Genomic DNA, 21,532 nt, shown 5'->3' on the forward strand with positions numbered 1-21,532 from the left:
CCCGCCCGCCTCGCTGTGCGGCGCGGGAGGCGGAGGGAGGGAGGAAGGAAAAGGAGCGGGGCAGCGGCCGCCTCCTCCGCCACCGGGCCCGCTGAGGGCCCGCCCGGCCCTTGGCCGCCCTGAGGGGCCGCGCCTGGGCCAGCTGGAGGGCGACGGGCCGCGGGCCTCCAACCGCCCCCGGCCTCCCACCTGAGGCACCTGGGCACGGAGCCCGTCTGCTGAGGGGATGGGAGAGAGGGCATGGGGCAGCCCCGCTGCGGGGCTCCTTCATAGAATCGTCTAGGTTGGAAGAGACCCTTGGGATCATCGAGTCCAACCATCTACCCTACTCTACAAAGTCCTCCCCTACACCATGTCCCTTCGCACTGCATCTAAACGGTTCTTAAACACAGCCAGGGATGGGGACTCCACCACCTCCCTGGGCAGCCTGTTTCAATGCCCGACCACTCTTTCGATGAAAAATTCTTTCCTAAACCTACCCTGTTGGAGCTTGAAGCCATTCCCTCTCGTTCTGTCACTAATTACCTGTGAGAAGAGACCAGCACCAACCTCTCTACAGTGTCCTTTCACGTAGTTGTAGAGAGTGATGAGGTCTCCCCTCAGCCTCCTCTTCCTCATACTAAACAGTCCCAACTCCCTCAGCCGCTCCTCATACGATTTGTTTTCCAAACAAATTTCCCCAGCCCCATCATCAACAGGTGTCCCCAGGCCCACCCTACACGGGCTTTATCGCTTTGAGTTTGGGTTGGTTGTTTTTAGGAACACCTGTGGGAGTTGCAGGGGGTGAAGCAGGGCTCTCTCAGCTCCAGTGGGTTGTCTGGAGGGCCTGGCCCTCACAACCAGCCCCACGTTCTCTCCCTGGGCAGGGGCACCAGGCGGGTGCCCATCTCCTCCCTGCCCCACAGGGACCTGGCCTTACCTGTGACAGAGTTGATCCGTGACTTTTTTTCTTTGCAAGTTGCTCCTTCCCCAGACGGCACTTGCAAAAAGCGAGGTAAGATCCATCCTTCCCAAGGTGTGAGAGATGCTGTGCTCCAGCTGGTGGTGCGCATCTCTTCCCCGTCACAAACCTGTTCACCTCCAGGTACCAGGAACCTCTCACAAGCCTGGCACGGCTTTATTTTCGCCACCCATCAGACCTACTAAGAGGCAATCACTTCTGCTCACCTGTTTGGTTTGTTATTCACGAGGATTCGTAAATTGCACACACGGGTTTTTCTTTTCTTGCCTGGCCTGTACCAAGAAACAAGTCACCAACGATTCCTTGAGGATGGAAAAAGCCGTATCCCCAAATGTCAGCTGCCATCTGAAATTCACCTGGGGTGTTTCTTTGATGCAGTTATGGAGACAGAGAGAGGCTGAGTCTTCATCAGGGCTTGCACCTGTGTAGAGCTCCCCATTAATCTGCTCTTACCTACAGCCACCTGTTTAGTGCCCTTTCCACCTCCCACCCACCCTGCTGTTTTCCCTGCCCCACAACCTTACCCAGACCTTTTTTACAGCTCTGTTAGCACAATTGCTTGAAAACCCACTGAAATAACTTTTTTCCTTTATTTCTTGCTTCCCCCTAGCAAGAATTTCTCCATGTGTTCCAGCTAATTTTTTTTTGTCTTTTTTCCCCCCAAATCCCAGGCCACTCTTCTTGGGTTACGTTTTCACTGATTATGTCACTCACAGTAATTCTTTTCTATCTCCGGACTTCCCCCTTCTAAAATCCCAAAGCTTGGGAACAATGCTGTTAGCAAATGGAAAATCCAAGGATTTTGGCTTGGCCTGTGTGGGGCGACAACAGGTATTTCTCACCTGCGTTTGGATGGGAAGAGAGTTGTAAGACAATGGTATCAGTATGGTCTTGCTCTCCATCTACATTGCAGATGAGGGAAATGAGACAGGAATGGGAGCACATTTAGCAGAGCGGCACTAGTGATGGATGTGTCTCACAGGAGTTTAGGAAATGGCCAGACCGAGGCAGGAAGCCCCATTTGGCAGTGTGGTCCATGGTCTCTTCAAACTCTCCGTTTTGAGACTCACCTCAGAACGCAGAAGGGATCCATCCTACTTCGAACTGGAGGAAGCTGTGCTTGCCCCTGCCAGCTGCATCTCTGCTCTCCTTTCCTCTCCGCTTACTCCAAATGGCCCAACTTATAAAAGTGACTGCTAAAGGGGTAAGATAAACAGACGCAGGCTCCAGCTCCTGTGTGTAGAACATTGACCACACTTGGGCGCTTTACTTTTTAAAAACAGGCTACTCTCTGCAAATTGCAGAAGTGAATCCAAGTTCAGATTCCTTCCCAGTCCCCCCGTGAGATACTGAATCCCCAGACACACACACATGCAAACTCGCACTCTGCCTTCCATGTGGAAAAGGTAAAAGCATCAAAATGGTGTTTTGTGAGCCCAGTGCACATTTCCGCTTGGGGGCTACCGCTGGGTCACCGAATCACGGGGAACAGACCCAAGGCTGTTCTAGGAAGAGCCCCCTGTAACTGGAGCAATACAGGGCCATTTTGTTGTAGAAGCATGAAACTGTAACCTTTTCCCGTGTTTGCTTTTATTGACACAATGGGCCAAATTCAGAGTGAAATAAGAAACAGTGACAGGAGGATTGAGTTGAGCCGAAGTTCCCTGCTGATGGAAGGGGTCTTAACGTGTGCATTAGAGGGGTTGGAATTATCTTAAAGGACTAATCAGTGTAAATAAAAAAGCATTCAAGTTACTCTACTGTTAAAATGGGTAAAGTCAATAGAAGTTTCCTGCTCCCCCACCTTCCGTTCTGAGCAACATCAATATGTAGCATTTAGAAACCATTTCACAAAGTTAAACATTTATTAGGAACAAGAACTATTACAAAAAGATACCCATAGTCTAAATATATACATGAGGTTTAAACATAGCATTTTCATGTACCTTTAGCTATAAAAATACATTAGATTAACTGTATCCTAATTTATAAATATAGTTCTTTAAAAAAAAAAAAAGTAGTATTTCATATGAAAGCCTTACTGTGCAATGAAAGAATATATACCCTCTAAGGGGTTATTTTAAAGTTAGTGTCTAGTGTTATATAACTTAGAAAATTCAGTGTGTAGAGTCAAACCCTGATTTATACAATAAGAGATACATTGACTTTTTAAAAACTTGATAAGGGAAAAAAAAAAAAAAAAGAGGTGAAATACATATACATATAAAGCCAGAATACTAGAATTTGAAGAATTTCAGATGATTTCAGTTTCAACCACTGTTTATCAAAAATTAATAGAGATACATCAAGATACCCAGCCTTTTACTGTTTGCCTTACCTTCCTACTGTCTGACCGCAGCCCTAGAAAACCATCAAGTAGGCAAAAGTAAAACGTTTGTCTGAGAAGATGTTTGCACTCTAAGTGTTTTACAAAAATAGAAACTTATTTACAAGGTTCCCATTTGGCCTTTCTTGGGGAAGGGAGGACATTTTCTTCACCAGACGGGGAGATTTACCTGTCTCACCTATCCCTGGGAGGACAGGCACCTAGTTAATACACAGCTGTTGGAGGTATGTCACTTAAGAAGTTAAGCAGTGTTGAAGTGCAATTTTAATGTTCACTAATAAGGAAGTTTAGGCTCATGCAAACTTTTTCCATACTTATCGCCACCCACCTTCCTTCCTCCTCCAAAAAAAGGTCCACTCATGCAGCAGAACTTGTTACTGACTGAGTGTATCTGTGAGCAACGGATGGTACCAGTTAAATCCTTGCTTGCAGCAGAGAACCGAGGTTAGACCTGCATTTCTGCTTTGAGCTCTGACATCTCGAAAGCTCCAGGCAGCAATCTTTAGCAGTGCTCTATGGAGCCCTGTCGATATGCCACAAGGAACCTCTATTGCTTTGCTCTCAGAGGACAATCCCAGCAAGATCTTCCCAGGAAACTTCCCAACAAGCTGACACCACCAACTCCTGCAATACTTACAGCTCCTGCACACGTGGAACTTTCTGTACCTTTGCCAGTGGTTCTCCAGTACAGAATCAGGAGGAGGAGGAAAAGTAGGGAACCCAGGAACTGAAGACAGCATGTGGCTTGTCATTAATCTCGTAGTAACATCTGGGCATGCAAAGAAGTTACTGCAGGAGATGCTAAGGCATGAATTTGGTGTGACAGCCACTTCATGGATGCTACTGATGTATGTGCACGCTTATACAACTGTAAGCAAGAGACAATTCAAGGCAGTTTGTTCCTCAGTGGAGGATCAGCTATTCCCTGCTTGCCATAAGATGACAGCACTCACGAGGACAATGACTGCAAAGCTGCTGACACACTGAAGTCCAGCCGTGGCTTATTCCATGGTAACTGGTTTGTACACCCACATCTTTAGCACTCAGTGTGTGCTTGGGAACACCTGCCTTTTCATACTGTACTTCCAGAAATGTATTTTAAGCTACATTCATAGGGGATAAAGAAGCGGTGAGGACAGCTTGTAAGTTTTACTCTCGTAATAATAGCTCTGGCTCAAAAAATGAAGCGATGTTCAAACAGCCTGAAAGTTACAGAGAAGGAGAGAGCAGGACAGCTTCTTACAGCTCCTCTGCTCCCTCCCCCAGATCAGAAGGACTAGCGTGGGTTGTTTTCTGTGGGGTATCTACCATGCTACATGCTTAGCATTCAACTCTGTGTCATCACGGTAAGTACAGTGCAAAATCCTCTTGCGAAAAGTGCTATAGTGTAGGTTTGAGATACAATTGTGACTCATTTGGAGCCAGAAGGGTTAGCAAGTCAGTAACTTGCCTTTGCAGCATGTGTAATGTGTGCACACCAAAACATCAGGTTCAAAGGACACTTTAAAGTCTCGCTCTGTCGGGTGAAATACTGGCCCCAAAGGAGTCCGCTAGGAAACTCCCATAAATCTCATTCGGGGCTAGAATATCACCAATATGGAGAATGCATGTATTTTTAGAGAGACCAAGATAGCTCTTTCAAAGAGAATTTCTTCACAGCTCCTTCCATGAAAGCTTGCACATCCCAAACTCCACACAAACTCCGTCAACTTCCGTGAAGTTGTATCAGCCCTACCACCCGGGTCCATTTATGCCGAGTGAAACCCATTTGCCTCTGAAGGTGTTCAACAGTCCATGCCAATGGTACCAGAAGTCTCTCTAACATGCCATGGATGTCCACGTCCTTCAGGGGTACAGTTTGAAAGCAGATGTCCAGCAAACACTGTGACTGACCAGCATTTTAGTCACAGGTGGCAGACAGGGACAGGCAGGGACTTGTGCAGTACAAGCGTGTGTCATGCTGCCAGTAGGGTCAGTTAAATCGGTTTTCGAAGAGCCAGTTGACCAAATGGAGTCCAGTAGATTCAGTGTTTCTAGAGGAATAAAGTTAGGTGTTTCCATTTTCCTTCCTCCCTCTCCCCTCCCCCTTGCTCTGAACACGTCCCCCATGTGTCACATTCAGAGTGTCAGCATTTTAGGCCTTCTGTTTTCATGGACTCTTCTGGGAGAGTTTAATGGTGACCGTTTTCACTTCAGTATATTCTGCCAAAGCATATTCACCACTGGAAAGGAAGAGAGAGGAGGGAAAAGGACAAACAATTGTAGCAGGTTAATGTGTACTTCCCTAAGATAAGAGATTTCTACACAAGTGCATTTTAGCCACCGATCAACAGCTGCTATAGATGACATCAACTAGTAAAACCAGATCTGAACTAACTTAGATCAGCTATCAGTTTGGCCCACCACTTCTAATAATTGATAAGGACAGGGCGTAAGTGCACACAGCTACACCCTGTTGTAAAACAAACATGGAATGCTTCTGGTCACAGTCACCCACAAGAAGACACCTTGTGAATCTCTGCCTAGTGAAAACCGAGTACTATTGTGAGAACCCACCAAAGAAACATCCACTTAAATATAGTTATCAGTGTAATAGTTATCAGACAGTAATTTAAGTTACTTTTTCACTGAAAGTAGCCTCCTATCTACAAGATACCATATAAGCAAGAGGGCATAGTTGCTCCAGAAACACATACTGATGACAGACCCCACCACTGCATTATGTCTTGGCTGGGGGAAACTGGCTCTATTCCCATGCCTTGCCCAAGGGATAAGTCCCTGATATCCTTTAATTAGCTGGGCAGTCAGACAAAGTAAACCATAAGGTCTCAATGCATATGTCCCATTTGTGGGACTTTGCTGTGCTTAGCAAGTGAGGCATCTGAATATCTCAAGGGCATGAGATGCACCAGAACACCTACTGGAAATCATTCCTGGAAATAAACCTGGCTTAGGTAAAAAAAGGTGCATTAGATTCCTCTGAAGAGTCTTCTGAATGGTGTACTAAAACCTGCCTCCCTCCTATACAAGAAGAAAATTAAGATATAAGTAAATTTCTCAGCTCTACCTCTAATTTATAGGGTGACCTTGGTTTAAAAATTGCTGTGTCAGTAGAGCTGGAATATCTGATAGCCATAGTGCAACAGGTCAGGCTGAGGGAAAGGGACAGAGGGCCTTTCTGTAATTTAGTAGCAAACTTAGATGATGGGAGGTAGAATGATTTTGGAGATCATTCCTTGTTGTTCTAGCTCCAATAGAAAGTCAGAGGTGGAAGAGGTTCAACTAGGAACTGTGATACAACAGTCAAGTGAGGCCCAGATACCACCATATAAAGATGGAGGAGGTTTGGAGTGGATACCAGTGTCCCCACCCAAGGTGCCATACTTCTTCCTTGATCTGAAAATCTAAGGAGTAAGGAAAAATACTTGCAAGTGGAATTGTCTGAACTGGTTATTAAGAGTTTATAAAGCAAATGAAGGTGCTCCTAAAGGCACCGCTCACATTCTCACTTCTGGGCTTTACATCCACGCTGTACTGGCTTAGTACTTCCCAGTGCATCATACTGCAAACCTGAGAGTTGAAAAGCAAATTCAACAGTATTTTTACTGTCACAATTGTTATTGCATTCACCATCCACATCTAAACAAAATATTAAGCAAAACTTACAGTTCTCTGCCATTGCCTGACATTTTAAAGCCACCAAAAGGAGCCTGTGCATAGAGCGCGTTGTAACAGTTGATCCTACAATAAAAACATCAGTTGTAAAAGACAATTCAATACCAAGGAGAAGCAAGATGATGATAACAACAACAATACAAAAAGAGGCTGAAATCTGACAGTTTTCTCTTTATACAGTTCATTCACTTGAGAATCAGATTTTAGAACTAAAATCTTATTTTCTACAGAAACAGAAAAGGTTGGAGTAGTGCTCAGTCTGACCTACATCTCTCTTCACAGTCTCTCTCATGGCTAAGACATTCATGCTTGAACTGGAATTTATGCTGTGTTCAGAGCTGTGCTTGAAATAAATAGTCCAACCTATTCCCTAGATTAATGCAGCACATTCTGAAATGAACATGTTTACTCAGGAAGCTGTCTAAGCACTCACAAATAGGCCCCACCATCCACTTCCACTTATAGAAAGTAGTTGGACTGCAATAGACAAACGCGTCACTAACCCCATTTCTGTAGCCACTAGGTAGGAAAAGCTAATGCAGATACTTCCTCAGCATCCCAATAAGACCAAATTATTGGAGAGAGACGGGTATGGCTTGGTGCTGTAGGACATGTGCGTATAGAACATGTATCCTTCACAGCCCAACATCCCATTTTAATGTAAATATTACTCGGATGCAGATTCTTCTGGCACCAGCTTTTGAAATCATTCCTCTGTATGAATCAAAATAAGACACCAGATCAAATTCCTATCTGGAGTGGGGAAAAAATCAGGATTCCATCTTGAAAATTATTCTAATGTCAAATAAGAAATTTGGTAAGCAAAAATAGCTGCTTATCTTTCTAGCAGTGGTGTGATGCCATCTACTGTCCATACTGATCTGTGCAGCCAAGTCTCCATCTGATGCTACCTAAAGACCCTAAGAATTGGGTTTTTTCTACATACAGGATTTGAAAGGAATCATGTCTGGTGGAACTTACAACAACTTCTACATTTTTTAGAGTTTTTCAGGCCAAGAACTACATCGATTGAACAAACAGCCCATTTCTTACCAGACTACCTGTTCCTCACCACCTTATTTTGATGAATGGATGTTGCTTCTGAGCAGAGTATCAAAAATGAAGCTGAACTCTAATATGGCTTATATCCCGCACTTACACATGATTCCAAATCATACATCCCTCTCCCCTCCCAGGAGACAAAGTCCCAGCCCACACTCTGTCCCATGCTGCTTACCAGACAGTTCCTGACTGCAACGCAGACGCAAGAGTTAATGCTCTGTCCAGGTTCTTTGTGAACACCGCGGCCGTGAGTCCGTACTCGGTACTGTTGGCTCTTCTTATCACCTCTTCTAAACTCTTGAACTTCATAATTGGCTGAACTGGCCCAAAAATCTGCACGTATCAATTAAAACATTAGCACAGGAAAGCCTTCGCTAATCATGGTCATTTTGAAGTAATCAAAATCAGATGTTTGTTTGGATACTATAGAAAGTGTTGTACCCTAGCCTTCTAGAAGTCACTGATAGAGGCTCTTAAAAACTACTCATTAAACTGACTTCAAAGGAAGTACAGTGATTTGCTACAGTAGTTAATATATGCTAAGATCCAACAACTAATGGATCATCTATAACAATCAAAATAAGCAGTTCGATCTGGACAAGTTTCAAATGATTCATCCTTACTCCATTTAATACTCTCCTTTTGAACTCAGAAGTTGAGCGTACTCAAGAAGCAATTAATATATTTCAAGGATTGCAAGTTTTCTTCCTTGGTTTTAGCTCTGATTTTGTCATTGTATGCAGTTTATTTGCATGCTGTGTGTTTACCATGGATGTGTTTGACCCAAACTCAGCTTCCCAGGTTGGCAGTATAAAGGCAGCTGGCACACACAGCACTTCCCAGCTCCTGGGATGGAATCTCTCACCAAGTGCAGTATCAAGACCCTTTTCCTACCTGCATGGTCTTGCAGTAAGTCTCTCACCAAGTGCAGTATCAAGGGTGGGGGGCCCTTTTCCTACCTGCATGGTCTTGCAGTAAATAAACCCCCACCCAAGGTGAGATACAGCCTCACTTGTGCCACCTTGAGGGCCAGGCCAAGCAGTTTGCCCAGCCTTTAGGCTCAAACAAGTCTTTCTAAATGTCTTCATTTTGGGAGACCCAGGTACTTAACTGGAACTTTGGTAGGCAAAGGATGAACGTGCATTTGCAACAAAACTGCAAATGAATGAAACTGCATAAGCTTCATGAATCATGACTTGGGATTTGGAGTCAGTTCATTAAAAAAAAAGGCCTGTCATGGGATTTTCGGCTTATTCCCTCTATTTTTAGAATGTAACTCATGCCCAGACTGACTGATATCTTTCCCAGGTTCCTTAGAGATTCTGTGGCAGATCTGAGACATCTAAACATTTTGCCAGGAGTGAACAGTAAGCAGCCCCATAAAAAGGCTAAACTGTAAAATACAAGTACCAGTTAGACTTTGGCAACTACTTATTTTCCATTGGGTAACATGATGAAAAGTACGTTAATTTCTATTTCAAAGGAATATCACAGGATCTATTCACATGCAGCTTGTTCAATTTTTCTGCATATGAATAATGAAAGCCAGAGTATTAGATCTGTGCTTTGCTGGCTTCAACCATGTTTTCATGTAGGAAAAAAGTGGTGATCCTCAAGGGATTTCACCATGAGAACTGAATCTGGGATTACTTCTGAGAGAAGTTCTTTAGTGGCAGTGTAGCAGGGCCATTCCTTCCTTCCTCACCAGCTTCAGGTCCCAGAGTTCTCATCCCACCTTTCTGCAATAAAGCAGCTCCTTTTTTACAAAGTAGTGAAGGAAGAACACACGTTATACTGTCCTCTGTCACTTCCAATCAGCATGTACCACAGCTGAGCAATTTCAAGTCCACTCAGTAGGAGGTGTGTAAGAAGACACGGCACACACCACCATCCCTCTGGGTAGAGTGGGAGAGCTTAACTTTGTCTTCAGAAAACCTTCAAACTTCAGGGCAAAGAATATGTAGAATTGCTCCAGCCTGCCACAGCCTCAGTTATTTTTATTCAGTTATTTATATTTAAATTCAAGGATTAAAACCAAAACTCCTCCATCACCACTATTGCTTATTCAGAAGCAGCATTTACAGCAGCTGTATCTAGATAAGGCATGAGCTTGCACTTTGCATTATATTACGTTCTCCTGAAATGAGACCCAAAATCTTTAGGATAGTATTAATTACTATGTTTTGATCTGGGTTTGTTGTTGTCCGGTGAGTACACTCATAGGGCTACTTCCCTTTTGGAAAAACAAACAAAATGGGGGAAAGCAGCAAGGCATTAGAGAGGGCTGGCAAACAGACACCTATTAATTGCACACAAATTGCTGCTATAACATTTTGATAAGGTTTTTTTGCCTGCTCTCCCTCTTCTCCTCTCACAATCCCCCCCACACACACTTCAAATCAAAGCTCACCTTGCAGATACTTCGTTAGTAGAATGGATTTCAGCATTAGGTAGTTGGTATAAGTGAAACTTCTATTCTTCTCTCAGGTTTTCACTTCCAGCCACAACCATACCTCTTTTTTTCCCCCATTTACAGTATTAAATGCATATAAAGGTTCAGGTGACTCATACTGTACCTCTTCTTTGGCGATACGCATGTTGTCAGTGACCTCCGAAAACACAGTGGGTTTTATAAACAGGCCTCTGTCTTCAATGGCAAGACCCCCACACTCCAGCTTAGCCCCTTCTTTCTTCCCACTTTCTATCAGCTCCAGGATTTTATCGAACTGTTTTTGGTCGATCTGTCAGACGCAAAAGGAAAAGAAACAGACAGCAGCACCTTTATTATCACTGTTCAAGAGAGCAGAGTCGTGGTATGTGGCCCAGGGGTGTATTTGCAGGGCACTGTCATACCAGGGAAGCTTACATCTCATTCTATGATACAGCAGACAGGCAGTGAGCAGGCTGAAAGGCAGGACGTGGGCATAGCCCTGAGCCACAGAAGACAGGAGATGAAGTTACATGTGATAGTTTAATATGATCTAATAATTTGCTGCCACACGGAGGGGGTCTCCCCCCTTTCCCTCGCTCCGCATCCTGGATATGCACTCCCACACCTCACCTTGCTCCAGCTCTGAGACTTACTGCCCTCCCTGCACTGATTTAGCTCAGGAGCACCATGAGAACAGCCTGAGATGGGTTTTGCTGGGCTGGCAACATCAGGCAGCCCGGCAAGGGATGTGACCAGCAACAGAACCAGTGCAAGGGAAGGAGAATCAGGGTATATAAACTATTAAGTCGACTTTGCTGTAAAGAAACCCAGAAGAATCCAGCAAGCCCTGACTCCATCTCTTTCCACACACACAGCTATACAAACAGCCCCAAAGACAGACTCATAGAGTGATTCTATTCTGGAAGATGACTAGTGGGGTGACTTCAGAACAACTACTGCACTGAAGGCATACCTTTAAAATCAGAATCATCTTTCACAGATCTTAGAGACTAGTACCATCCCAGCATTTTTGGGTCTCTGGACTGGGAGTCATATCCTTTCTTTTGACAACCAACCATGTCTAACTCCTCCCCATCCATCCTGAAATACACAGTAATCTCAAATAGCAAGCTCTGGTCTGTTACCAGCCTTTAAACTAGAGGTTTCAGGAGAGGGGGGGGGAAAGCCCAGTCAAGCTACAGGACACTGAAGTCACACAGCTGTGTGGCCCTGCACCAAGACTCAGAGGGGACATGGTATACTCCACAAGCACAGTGGGGTCATATGCTGGGAAGAGGTGCAGAAGCCCACAGTGCTTCTGATCATACTGGTCCTTCTCTTGTGCCCCACGTGCACAGTGTACTGCAGGTACTGCCAGGTTTCAAACAAACAGATGTGGCTATTCGCATGATACATAATTAAGTGATGAAATACCTCATCGCTGCAGATGGTAAGAGGCTTATGGAGATGGTTAAAAAAAGTAAAACTAACAAAAACCTCCACAAATTCATTTGAGGTGATTAAATAAAAGATTCCACCCACTGGTTCAAGGTGCCCTGGCAGCCTGGGAGGTTATTCTGAATGCCAGGTATCTCCAGATGCTTGTACCGGTTCAATACTACTCCCTAGGCATCTGGTTTTATTTCAGCAGGGCCAGTTGCCAGTTGGGACTGTTTACATGGAGTGTTCCACACTCGCCTCCTCCAGATTACAGACTATATCCTGTCCCTAGTTAATCCTGGCCACACGCAACCCAAGTTTTCATGCTTTTAGACAAATATCAAAGCTTCAGGAGGGTGTCCTTGGGGTACTTCTGGTGCACAGTGAAAACAGAACAGCACATCTCCTGCCACACAGATGTGTGTATCCCATACACTGTGGACAGCTTGTACTAAGTGCTCGTGTTCTCTCATGTGTTAAGATGCTACTCAAGAAAACACTTGGTACATGCTACTGCATCAAGGAAACGTGTGCCCTCATGTAGGATACAGAGTGTCATATAGAAAGTTTGGCAGGTGTCATACATATTGTCTATTTGTCTGGTTGCTTAGTTGCCAAATGTAAATAATTTGAAAATATCTGCAAGTGCTTTCCATCCTGGCATGTCTGTGATCCAGACCAATCCAGCTCATCCACTTCACATCACAGAAAACAAAACAAGGATATTTATACAGCTGTAACTTGTTGCAAGGCAAACTATAGTTAGATGAAAAGACACTGGGGAAAGAAAACATTTGTAAAAATGACATGCAAGGGTGGAACTGTTTGTCATTGTAACTAGAGCTTGCAAGGCTTGTTTAAATTCTGTCCCCTACTCCACCATTATTTATGGTTCAAGCATTGACTTCTATTAAAAACACATGGTCTGCTAGAGCAAATTCTACTATTTGTCCATCTAACTCAAAAGAGAGGAAGGCTTCTAATGATCACTGCAATGCTGAAAATCTGACAACCCCCAAATCTTCGTATCTTGCTTCATTTAAGTCAAGGAACAGTTTTTGTTCTTCCAGACCTAGCATTCGTCATCCTACAGAACAACCCCACAACTGTGTCCAACTGACTGTTAGTCAAATGCTCTTTCTACTTACATTTTTTGCTTTCACGCTTTAATCCTAAAGTACACAAACGTCTACACTCTAAGGAAACTATTCACTGTCTTAAAAAACAAACAACAGGTTTTGGGCTGAAAAACTTGTGGCTAGCAAGTGACGTGAGGCAGTGTTAGTGCTTATTCCTTTCCTGTAGACCAGGCTTTGTAGTCCACAAATCCCAGTATTTAGGGTTCTACAATATCAAAACTAGTCTAGTCTTGTTCTAATCTAATCCCTGTTCTAGTCCACCAGAACGTTTAGTCTCATCTAAAGCTTTCTGCTGTTCACAATTGTATAATCCACTGGTTAACCAGTTTGCCATCTGGGCAGATTTACTTTATTACTTCCTGTGATACAGCTCTCAGGAATCCAAAGTTAAAAAATGCCCTTGGTCTGCGTTTGAGGTTGGCACTCAAACAGTCCTGATCACCCCTCAGGTTTCTTGTGGTGTCCTTTGAATTCCAGCCAGCCAGCATAGTCAGATACATGTGAGTTTTGGAGAAGTCTCATCAGAAGCATGCCTCATTTCTGTTTTAATTTAATACTGTTTAAATTTGACCTAATTTTGATCAGAGCAGTGCAGTTTGTATTAGCATAACCCAATACTGCAGCTGACACAGTGTTTTCCCCACACCCATGCCACAAGTTTCCATGCCAGTGCACGGTAATCCACATCAGGGAACTGACCTGAGTCAAACCTTTCTTCCTCACTTCCAAAAAGGCTGGATTAGACCTGAATCAGCCAGTTCCCCAGTCTAGTTCATTAGTGCAGTGCAATATAGGCACAAACAGCTCTAGACATAGTAATTTTTCCACGACCAGCTTACATCAAGTACTTGTGGAACAGTATTGTCCCTGCTGTCCCCATGCTGTCCTGCACCAGGTTGCCTCAGTAGCTACTTAGAGCATGATGCTCAGCCATGGTGTGGCCTGGTTTCACGAAACATAAGCTCAAAGTCTGGATGGCAGAGGCTCTCCTATTTTAGGCTTTTTGAACTCTCTGTAAGTTGCAGGGCCTGTTGTCTGGCTACAAGCACTTGGAGCTGATGGAGGACCAAAAAGATGATGGGCTACAACCACTGTCAGCCTAAAGGCTGGCTCCAACTCCTTTCCCCCCATTGTTGGTTTCTAAGCCAGTGATCACCCCAGAATGGGGTCTACACAGCAGGATGTGGCCATTTTTGTAATGCTGTTGTATATGTTCACCCTGACCAACACAGAAGGAGAATGAAAGCAATGACCTGGACCTGAAGCAACTGAGGCCTAATAAAGAGAAATGAAGATGAAGAAAGATTATTTTTCCTGATGATTCTTCCCTTACCCATCAGTTCAACATAAAAAAAACCTCACAGCAGAGCAGGTTACTTCAGGGGCAAAGGAAAAATCTGATCTGGAAGCTTCATATTTGAACGGCAACTTGTGGGCAGGTGTGAATCGCTGCTACTTTTGGAGATATTTTAAGCTCCTGTGACACTGCATCATTTCTCTCTTCTGCTTGAATTTCTGTGTGTTGCATCTTACAGCGTAGGTTCCAGAAAGCAAGCAACCATAGCTGCAGAGGGAGTGGTTGTTCCTTTGCACTAGGAGCCAAATGAAATCTTTGGGATTAACAGTTTCCTCTCACTCTCTCAACACCTTCCCATCTTGGGCTTGACAGTTGCATGCAGAGAAGTTCAGGGGAGGGTGTGCTATCTCTCCTAGCTGCAAGTGTAACAGGTAAGTTAGAAAAGGGGAAGAGAACAGATGGGCCATGTTTAAAGTCTGACCAGACGCTGCTAGGGATAGACCCAGCATGAACAGGGCATGTACATCATCTTATTCCCCATGCATGAGGACATGCAATAAGGTTTTGCTGTGCATGGATCATGGGTAAATGGGCCTAGATCCAGAAAAGGGGAGGCAGGTAAGAGAAGGGATCCCTTCTCTGAGGCATCCTATATAGCATCAAGGAAGACAAATAGTGCAGTTGTGAGAAAAGAAGGCCTAGGTTATAGATTTCTGGGATTTCCCCTATATTTTTGGTAGCAAACAGTGAACCTGTTAGAAGGTCTGACCAGATCACCTTCCTCCAGAGCTCTCCACCACAGCTCAGATTGCTTTGGAGTGAAAAAATGAGGAAGGGTTTGGGAGCATTGATGAGGCTCATCACAACAGTAGCTTGGCGTGGCTCTTCCTCCTAATTCAGCTGAAACTTCTCCAAAGGGTCAGAAATGAGGGAAAGGAAGGGAGGGAAAGTGAGGACTCAGGAGTCCCTGGGCTCTACTTGTCATCACCAACACAGCCAAGTGGCTGAATGGCCATTTCTGCAGCTTCACTCTTCTGTGCATTGCTATTGCTCGCTGCAACATGCTTTGTATTACTGTACTAGGGAGACAGCCCCTTCCATAAAGCTGGATAAGAAGTGAATTAAATACATTTGTGTTTAAAAAAATTACAACATAACATTTCAACAGTCGTGATTAATTGGTATTTAAAATAGAGAGAAAAATAAAGCCATGATACATTACTCACCCCTCAGTGCTTCTGCTGGGACCATATTTGCAAGGATAATATTTACACAAGGGAAATTAAACAAAAAACACAACTAAAAACCAAACAACAACTGTTCCCAGGCACACAGTTACCTGGGGCCCTTGTTCAGTTCTGGCATCAAAGGGGTCTCCAACGAGTCGCTTCTTGGCATATTCCACGCTGCGCTTGACGAACTCCGGATAGATCTGCTCCTCCACAAACACTCGTGAGGCAGCCGTGCAGCACTGCCCTTGATTGAAGAACACGCCTTGATGGGCACATTCCACTGCCAAGTCCACTGCAACACGGCCCAGGAGGGAAAAGTGTTACCACATGCACAGTTTCAGCCTTCCAGTGTTTCCAGACTTGTTTTTTTTTCTCCTTTCTCTCTTGAAAGCCTCCTTAAAAAATGCTGACAATGGTCCACACCCATTGAAGGCACTCAGAAGACCTCATACTCCCCCCCAAACCAGATCTCTTATGATTTCCACCCCCCTTCCTGCCTTTTGACTCAAGGTCTAGTCTGCCATAGCCCCTGATACTTTCTCCTACAAGGACTCACTGAGGGCAGCAACCAGTTTTTCTTGCTGTGGCAATTCAGATCTGGATTCCTAGATATGATGTACTGGTTCCCAAAGACTAGTTTCGGTAGTGATTGTTTGGAAATTAGCATGTCCTTCTGTTGTACAGCCAGCTCAGACCAGCTCCTCGCAAAGCTCGCTGTTAGCAGATTGCACAAATACCTCTGGTTTTCAGCCTCTGCTGTGCAGGAGAGAGTATTTTCCTCAAGCCAAACAGGATTTTCCAACCACTTTGGTGGTCACAGATTACACGTATCTCCTAGCACTACTCACTAATGCTACAAAGTCACAACAGAACATGGTAAACGAGTCCTACAGACCCCTAGGACAGAGGTGAAGGCTGGATTAGATCAGGTCCTACAAAACTCTGTCATAGGAGAGGGGCTGCATTTTAGAAAATTGTTTTCCCCACTGCTTGGCTGAGGCTCTGCAGTATTGCCAACCAAAAGGAAGGCACTACAGCAGCAGAAATGCAAGATTTATCTGCAATTGCAACTATCCCCAGGGAAGGCAACAGTATAATGGTCTGCTTGTTAGCCATGGGAATTGTCCCTGGGCTGGGCAAGAGCTCCAGCAAACCAGAACTGCATCCTGCTCTTGGAAAAGAGTTTCCTCCAGCCCTGCCAGCTGCCAAAGGACAGCAGAGGCACACAAAAGCACCACACTCATAGTGTCTTACAGCAAATAAAGACAGCAGCCAATACTTACAGTCTGCATCTGCACACACAATGCAGGGGTTTTTCCCTCCAAGCTCTAATGTCACCCTTTTGAGGTTGCTTTTAGAAGCAGCTTCCTTGATCAGTTTTCCAACCTGTAGCATTGAAAGACAAAGAGAACATGAGCTGTTTTCCCTGAAAGTCTTAACTCAGTGTGTCCAGTGTGATGCTATCAAGGGTGGAAGAGCCTGGTGGGTGGCTGAAGCAGGTAGAAGTCAGGGATAGGACTCTTAAATGGTCCCAGCTGTGGTGTGCTGGGTCAAAACCAGCCCCAGAATTAACATTTGCTTTAGGCAGATCTGAAAGGGCAGACTATGTGGGAGAGCTACAGGAACTGTATCCTGAAGTTCCCTGCTACCCAGAGCTGCAAAACAAGGTATCTCCGACCTCGTGTAAGCTAGTGAGCAATGCTGGTAATCAGTGGGGCTCCAAGGTTTTAAAAACTGGCAATTCAACTTCTTAGATGGCCTGAGGATGTCAGCAGACAAACTCCACCTAGCTCTGTTGTGGCACTTTCTGCCCAAGAATCTGCTCTGACCATTCGGTGGGATTTATGGCCACCCTCTCCTGAAGGGAAGGATTTACTCTGCTTCCCGAATTTAATCAAAGTAATGCCAAACTAAGGGAAAATTATTTCATATTCAATTTTTTCCCCAAACTTTAACTGACTGTGCTATTTCTTTTTTATAGTGCTAACACCAAAACAGCGATTTCTATTCCTGTTTTAAAAAAAACAGAATTCCTTGCAAGAAGATCATTAATCAAGCATCAGGATCATTTAGTAATCTAATTGTGCTAGTATGAGTTAAAACTATTTAGAAGCTTCAATGGTGAAGGCAGGTTATTTTTGTTAAGTGTGATCTTATATTTGAATTTCCTCATTTTGTAACAGGTTTTCTTGTATTTTACCTTTGCGCACGGCAATCTTAAGTTTATTTTTGCCTAAAAACACTGTTGCCCTGGAGTGGAGCTGTGAGCTAGGAAAGCACGTGGCAGGTAGCTATAGGTCTACATTTCTCATAGTTTGCCTTGTAACTCAAATCTAGCAGTGCAGATCATGTTTAGTCACTCAGCAGCCTAGGCCTAGAGACAGCAGAAATAGTGATGCATCATGCTGCAGACACACGTCACTTCATGAGAGGCATTACAACAAGCTGGCTGGCCAAAGAGGAGTAAGTTAATAAACTAAGGGAAAGGAAAAAATCTAGATGAGAAAATTCTCATGGAGTTTAAGATGAGTATTTCCAAGCTGGCACTGAGCCCGAGATGGGGCTTAAAAACTAAGTCGAATTGTATTTTGAATTAGCTTCACTTCCTGGCTCAGAAACAGTAGCATTATTCTGCAAATACTGCAGAGATGAAGCTGAACTCACAGATGGGCGGAGGGGGAAGAAAACACTTCTAAATTACACATGCATTAGTGAAGAATCTGTCTCCCTCGGTGTTTCCTGCACACCCATGGATTAGGAAGACAAGCACAGTGTCTATAAGAGTTTTTTGCCTAGAGGCTCCAGCAGCTGAGACTTTCCTTCTGCCCCTAATCCACTGGATACTCCTTTTTCATTAAAAACCCAAACAGACCCATGTGGGCTGGATGAGCCCATAAACTGTATTGTTCTCACACAGCCAGAGTCTAATCTGGGCTAAAAGTTTATGATCAAGGATTTGGAGCGAAGCACGTTATCTGGGTAAACTCCTGGATTAGACCAACTATCAAGAGAGTAAAAGCTCATCATGAACTTCTACTTTATTGCGTTTGTGTTTGTTCCCATGATCCCTGTACAGAAACAGAGGCTTAACACACCTTCTCCTATGAGATAAACGAAGCAGTGAGCATGTACACAAAGCCACTAGATGGTACTGTTGTTAAATGCAGGAGCTTTTGAGTGTTCAGTGAGTTACCTTTACGCACCAAGAATACCATTTCAAGGTAATTTGTCATCATTATGCAATTAGATTACACTCTGCATTGTGAAGATAGACATAAGAATGGATGGATTCAGCAAACGCTCAGCAAAAAGAACATTACTTGGGGAAATAAAAGAGAAGAGACTATATTTGCCTCAACTGCACCCATCAGTGTCAGCATTCTTTGGACACTGCCCCTCTTCAAGGCGTATATATTGCAAGAAAAACCTAGGGCAGTGAGTAGAAAAATATTCACATTTCTAAGCAAGCTGTTGTTCGAGGATTTGCAGGAGTGATTACTGGAGACAAATTTGTTTGCATGCCACAGCTGTGCTCAACTCTGTGGACGAGGCCAAGCCATGCTCTCCTTTCCCCCCATGTAGGTACAGAAGAGGATGGCTGTAGGTGTCTGATAGTGCAGAGGTCTCGCTTCCAATCCTCTCCTAATCAAGGCAGCAGTAGCTATTTAAAGGAAAAAATGAATAGAAGGTGCCTTACTGTGCAGGTCTCAAAAGGAACTCAAATGTTAATCCCATCCACGTCAGCAGAGGAAGCCTCAGGCACGGGGCCGAGTTTTTATTTAAGTCCTAGTTCCTCAGAAGTAACTAAAGCCGAGGAAGAATTGTTCAGGGCTCTGACTGACATGTTTTCCAGTTGCACACGTTTTCAGGGCAGGACTGGCAGGGAAACTTGCCCAGAAGCTCCATCGGGTCAATGACACGATGATAAATCACTGCCACCCTCCCCTGTAGACTGCCTTACCTGTCAGAGCATCTATTACTTACAATTTTTACAGAAATGTGGTGGTTTGACAAAAAACTGCTTACAGAGATGTGGGATTATCACAAGCACAAGGACCTGAATTAGGTGAATCCCAAACATTTCTGAGAAATCCTGTCACGTGGAATGTGGTGGAAAATGGTGTTGGCTATACAGAAAACACTGACATTTCATTCGTCCAGTCTTACATGGATGGCAGTTTTAGAAAAGAATGCAAAGAGGAACAGCAGGTGTTTTATGAGAAATCCATCACCTACCTTTGTTGATCCAGTAAAAGCAATTTTATCAATGCTGTGATGGGTAGAAATAGCAGCTCCGGCTGTGGGGCCGTAGCCTGGCACAATGTTCACCACACCTGGAGGGAAACCCACCTAAAACAGAGGTTAAACACAGCTCTGTAAAATGAGATTTTGAGCACTCTGGAGCTGATCTGCACCCCTGAGAGCTGCAGTTCAGTTCTCAGGAAGCTTGAATTAGTTGCGCTATATTCCTTTCAATTAAAAATTGCAAGTTCCAGACAAGGAGCCCATACCAGATACATCACTGTTTTCCAGACTTTCCAGTAACGTGGCTGTATGCTACCAGCTGGAGTAGACGTGGGTGAAAGTAACAGCCATGCTTAGGAAATGCCAAGTTTCAGTAAGAATTCTTGGAGGAGTCCCAGTTTCGAGTCAAAAGAGAGCGAGTCTTTTGGCCAAACTTGGCCCCCAGCTACTGCTGTGCAGCTGAAGCCAAGGGGTAACTGAATGAAAGTTTGTTTTGAACAAAGGTTGACATTTGTGGTTCTTCAGGGGCCAGAGGGATTAAGAAGTCAGTAAAACCTCACTAGATGATGGGGCTAATAAAACAGGAATACAAGAGCAGATGGTAACAGGCTTATGCCAGTTTCCACCACATTTACAACCTAGATTAGCCAGCTAGTATTTTGCCAAAAGAGACAAATGACAAAACTTTAGGTGAAATTCTAGTGTGAGGAGAAGCGCAGAACTTACTGGTCTGTTTTTACTTCCTGAAACAAGAGTTTCAAGGATTATGGTCTTCTAGGCTAGCCCTCCCCTACTACTGACTGCACAAACTTGTTTTCCCCGCATTTTGTAACAATGGAATTGCAGGATATTAAGCCTTCACTTCATTTCTTGTGGCTTTTTCATGTAAAATCTCAATAAATCCAGATGCTCCTTCCTAATACAGAAAAAAATTGAAATAATTGCTCATAAACTACCTTGCAAAAGGTCATCTTCAGAAGCTTTTTTTCTGTTTTTTTTTCCTTTCCATAAATCGGAAGGTCAGTCTGATTTCTTTTATGGACGTGACAATGATAAAAGGGAGTTTAATAGAGTTTGCATCTTGGCTAATAAGTTTTCAAGAAAATACTGCGAGTCAAACTGTGCAAGTAATGGTGTTTGGAGTCAGCAGCAAAGCCACAAAGAAGCAAAAAATTGGTTCAGTTCAGCCTAAGCCAAAAAGTTTTTTCTGTTTTTCAGCAAAAACGAAAGCCAAAATATTTTGGTTGGCCCAAAATTATTTCATTGAACTTAACACATAGCTTTGCTTGTGTGTTAACATCTTCTGCATCCTTTTAAAGATGGAAAAAAAAAAGAAAGGAAAGTCTAACTATTCTTCTGAAAAACTGCAAAGAATTTAGCTAATTTTGGGTGGAGAAAGGAACATCTTCAAATAAAATTATTCTGCTCTAATTACATTTCTGCCTTGAAGGGGAACTGTGAGAAAAAGGCAGCTTAGAATTTCAGCTAAAAAATTAATTTCATCAGAATTGAATGGCTTTTTGAGGGAAAGCTACGCCTGTGTTTGTGGAGCTGTATGTCAGAGTGAAAAAGCAGTGGTGTGGCAGGGCTAGCTAGAAGTCATGAAAACTGCACCCTATGCTCACTCATCTTGTTAAGTCAATTAATTAAGCAGATACTTAACTGGTAGTATTTTTGCACTGCCTTTCCTGACATTCATCCTT

The 21,532-nt window shown here is 43.9% G+C and overlaps 1 protein-coding gene across 2 annotated transcripts in view; it reads right to left on the reverse strand.

Annotated features, from left to right (window-relative positions):
• Nucleotides 1-2,807: 2,807 nt before the first annotated feature.
• Nucleotides 2,808-21,532, reverse strand: part of ALDH1A3 (aldehyde dehydrogenase 1 family member A3) — a 46,083-nt gene continuing 27,358 nt past the window's right edge. For both annotated transcript variants that reach the window (XM_014946142.1, XM_014946143.1), the window contains 7 exons: nucleotides 19,821-19,934; nucleotides 16,868-16,970; nucleotides 15,692-15,876; nucleotides 10,622-10,786; nucleotides 8,221-8,378; nucleotides 6,975-7,049; nucleotides 2,808-5,530 (listed from right to left, as the gene is read on the reverse strand). In XM_014946142.1, the coding sequence (XP_014801628.1) occupies nucleotides 5,458-5,530; nucleotides 6,975-7,049; nucleotides 8,221-8,378; nucleotides 10,622-10,786; nucleotides 15,692-15,876; nucleotides 16,868-16,970; nucleotides 19,821-19,934 (873 nt within the window). In that variant the 3' untranslated portion in view covers nucleotides 2,808-5,457. The remainder of the gene's footprint in view (nucleotides 5,531-6,974; nucleotides 7,050-8,220; nucleotides 8,379-10,621; nucleotides 10,787-15,691; nucleotides 15,877-16,867; nucleotides 16,971-19,820; nucleotides 19,935-21,532) is intronic.

The sequence above is a fragment of the Calidris pugnax genome, unplaced genomic scaffold, assembly GCF_001431845.1.
Source record: "Calidris pugnax isolate Ruff unplaced genomic scaffold, ASM143184v1 scaffold134, whole genome shotgun sequence".
NCBI lineage: Eukaryota > Metazoa > Chordata > Aves > Charadriiformes > Scolopacidae > Calidris > Calidris pugnax.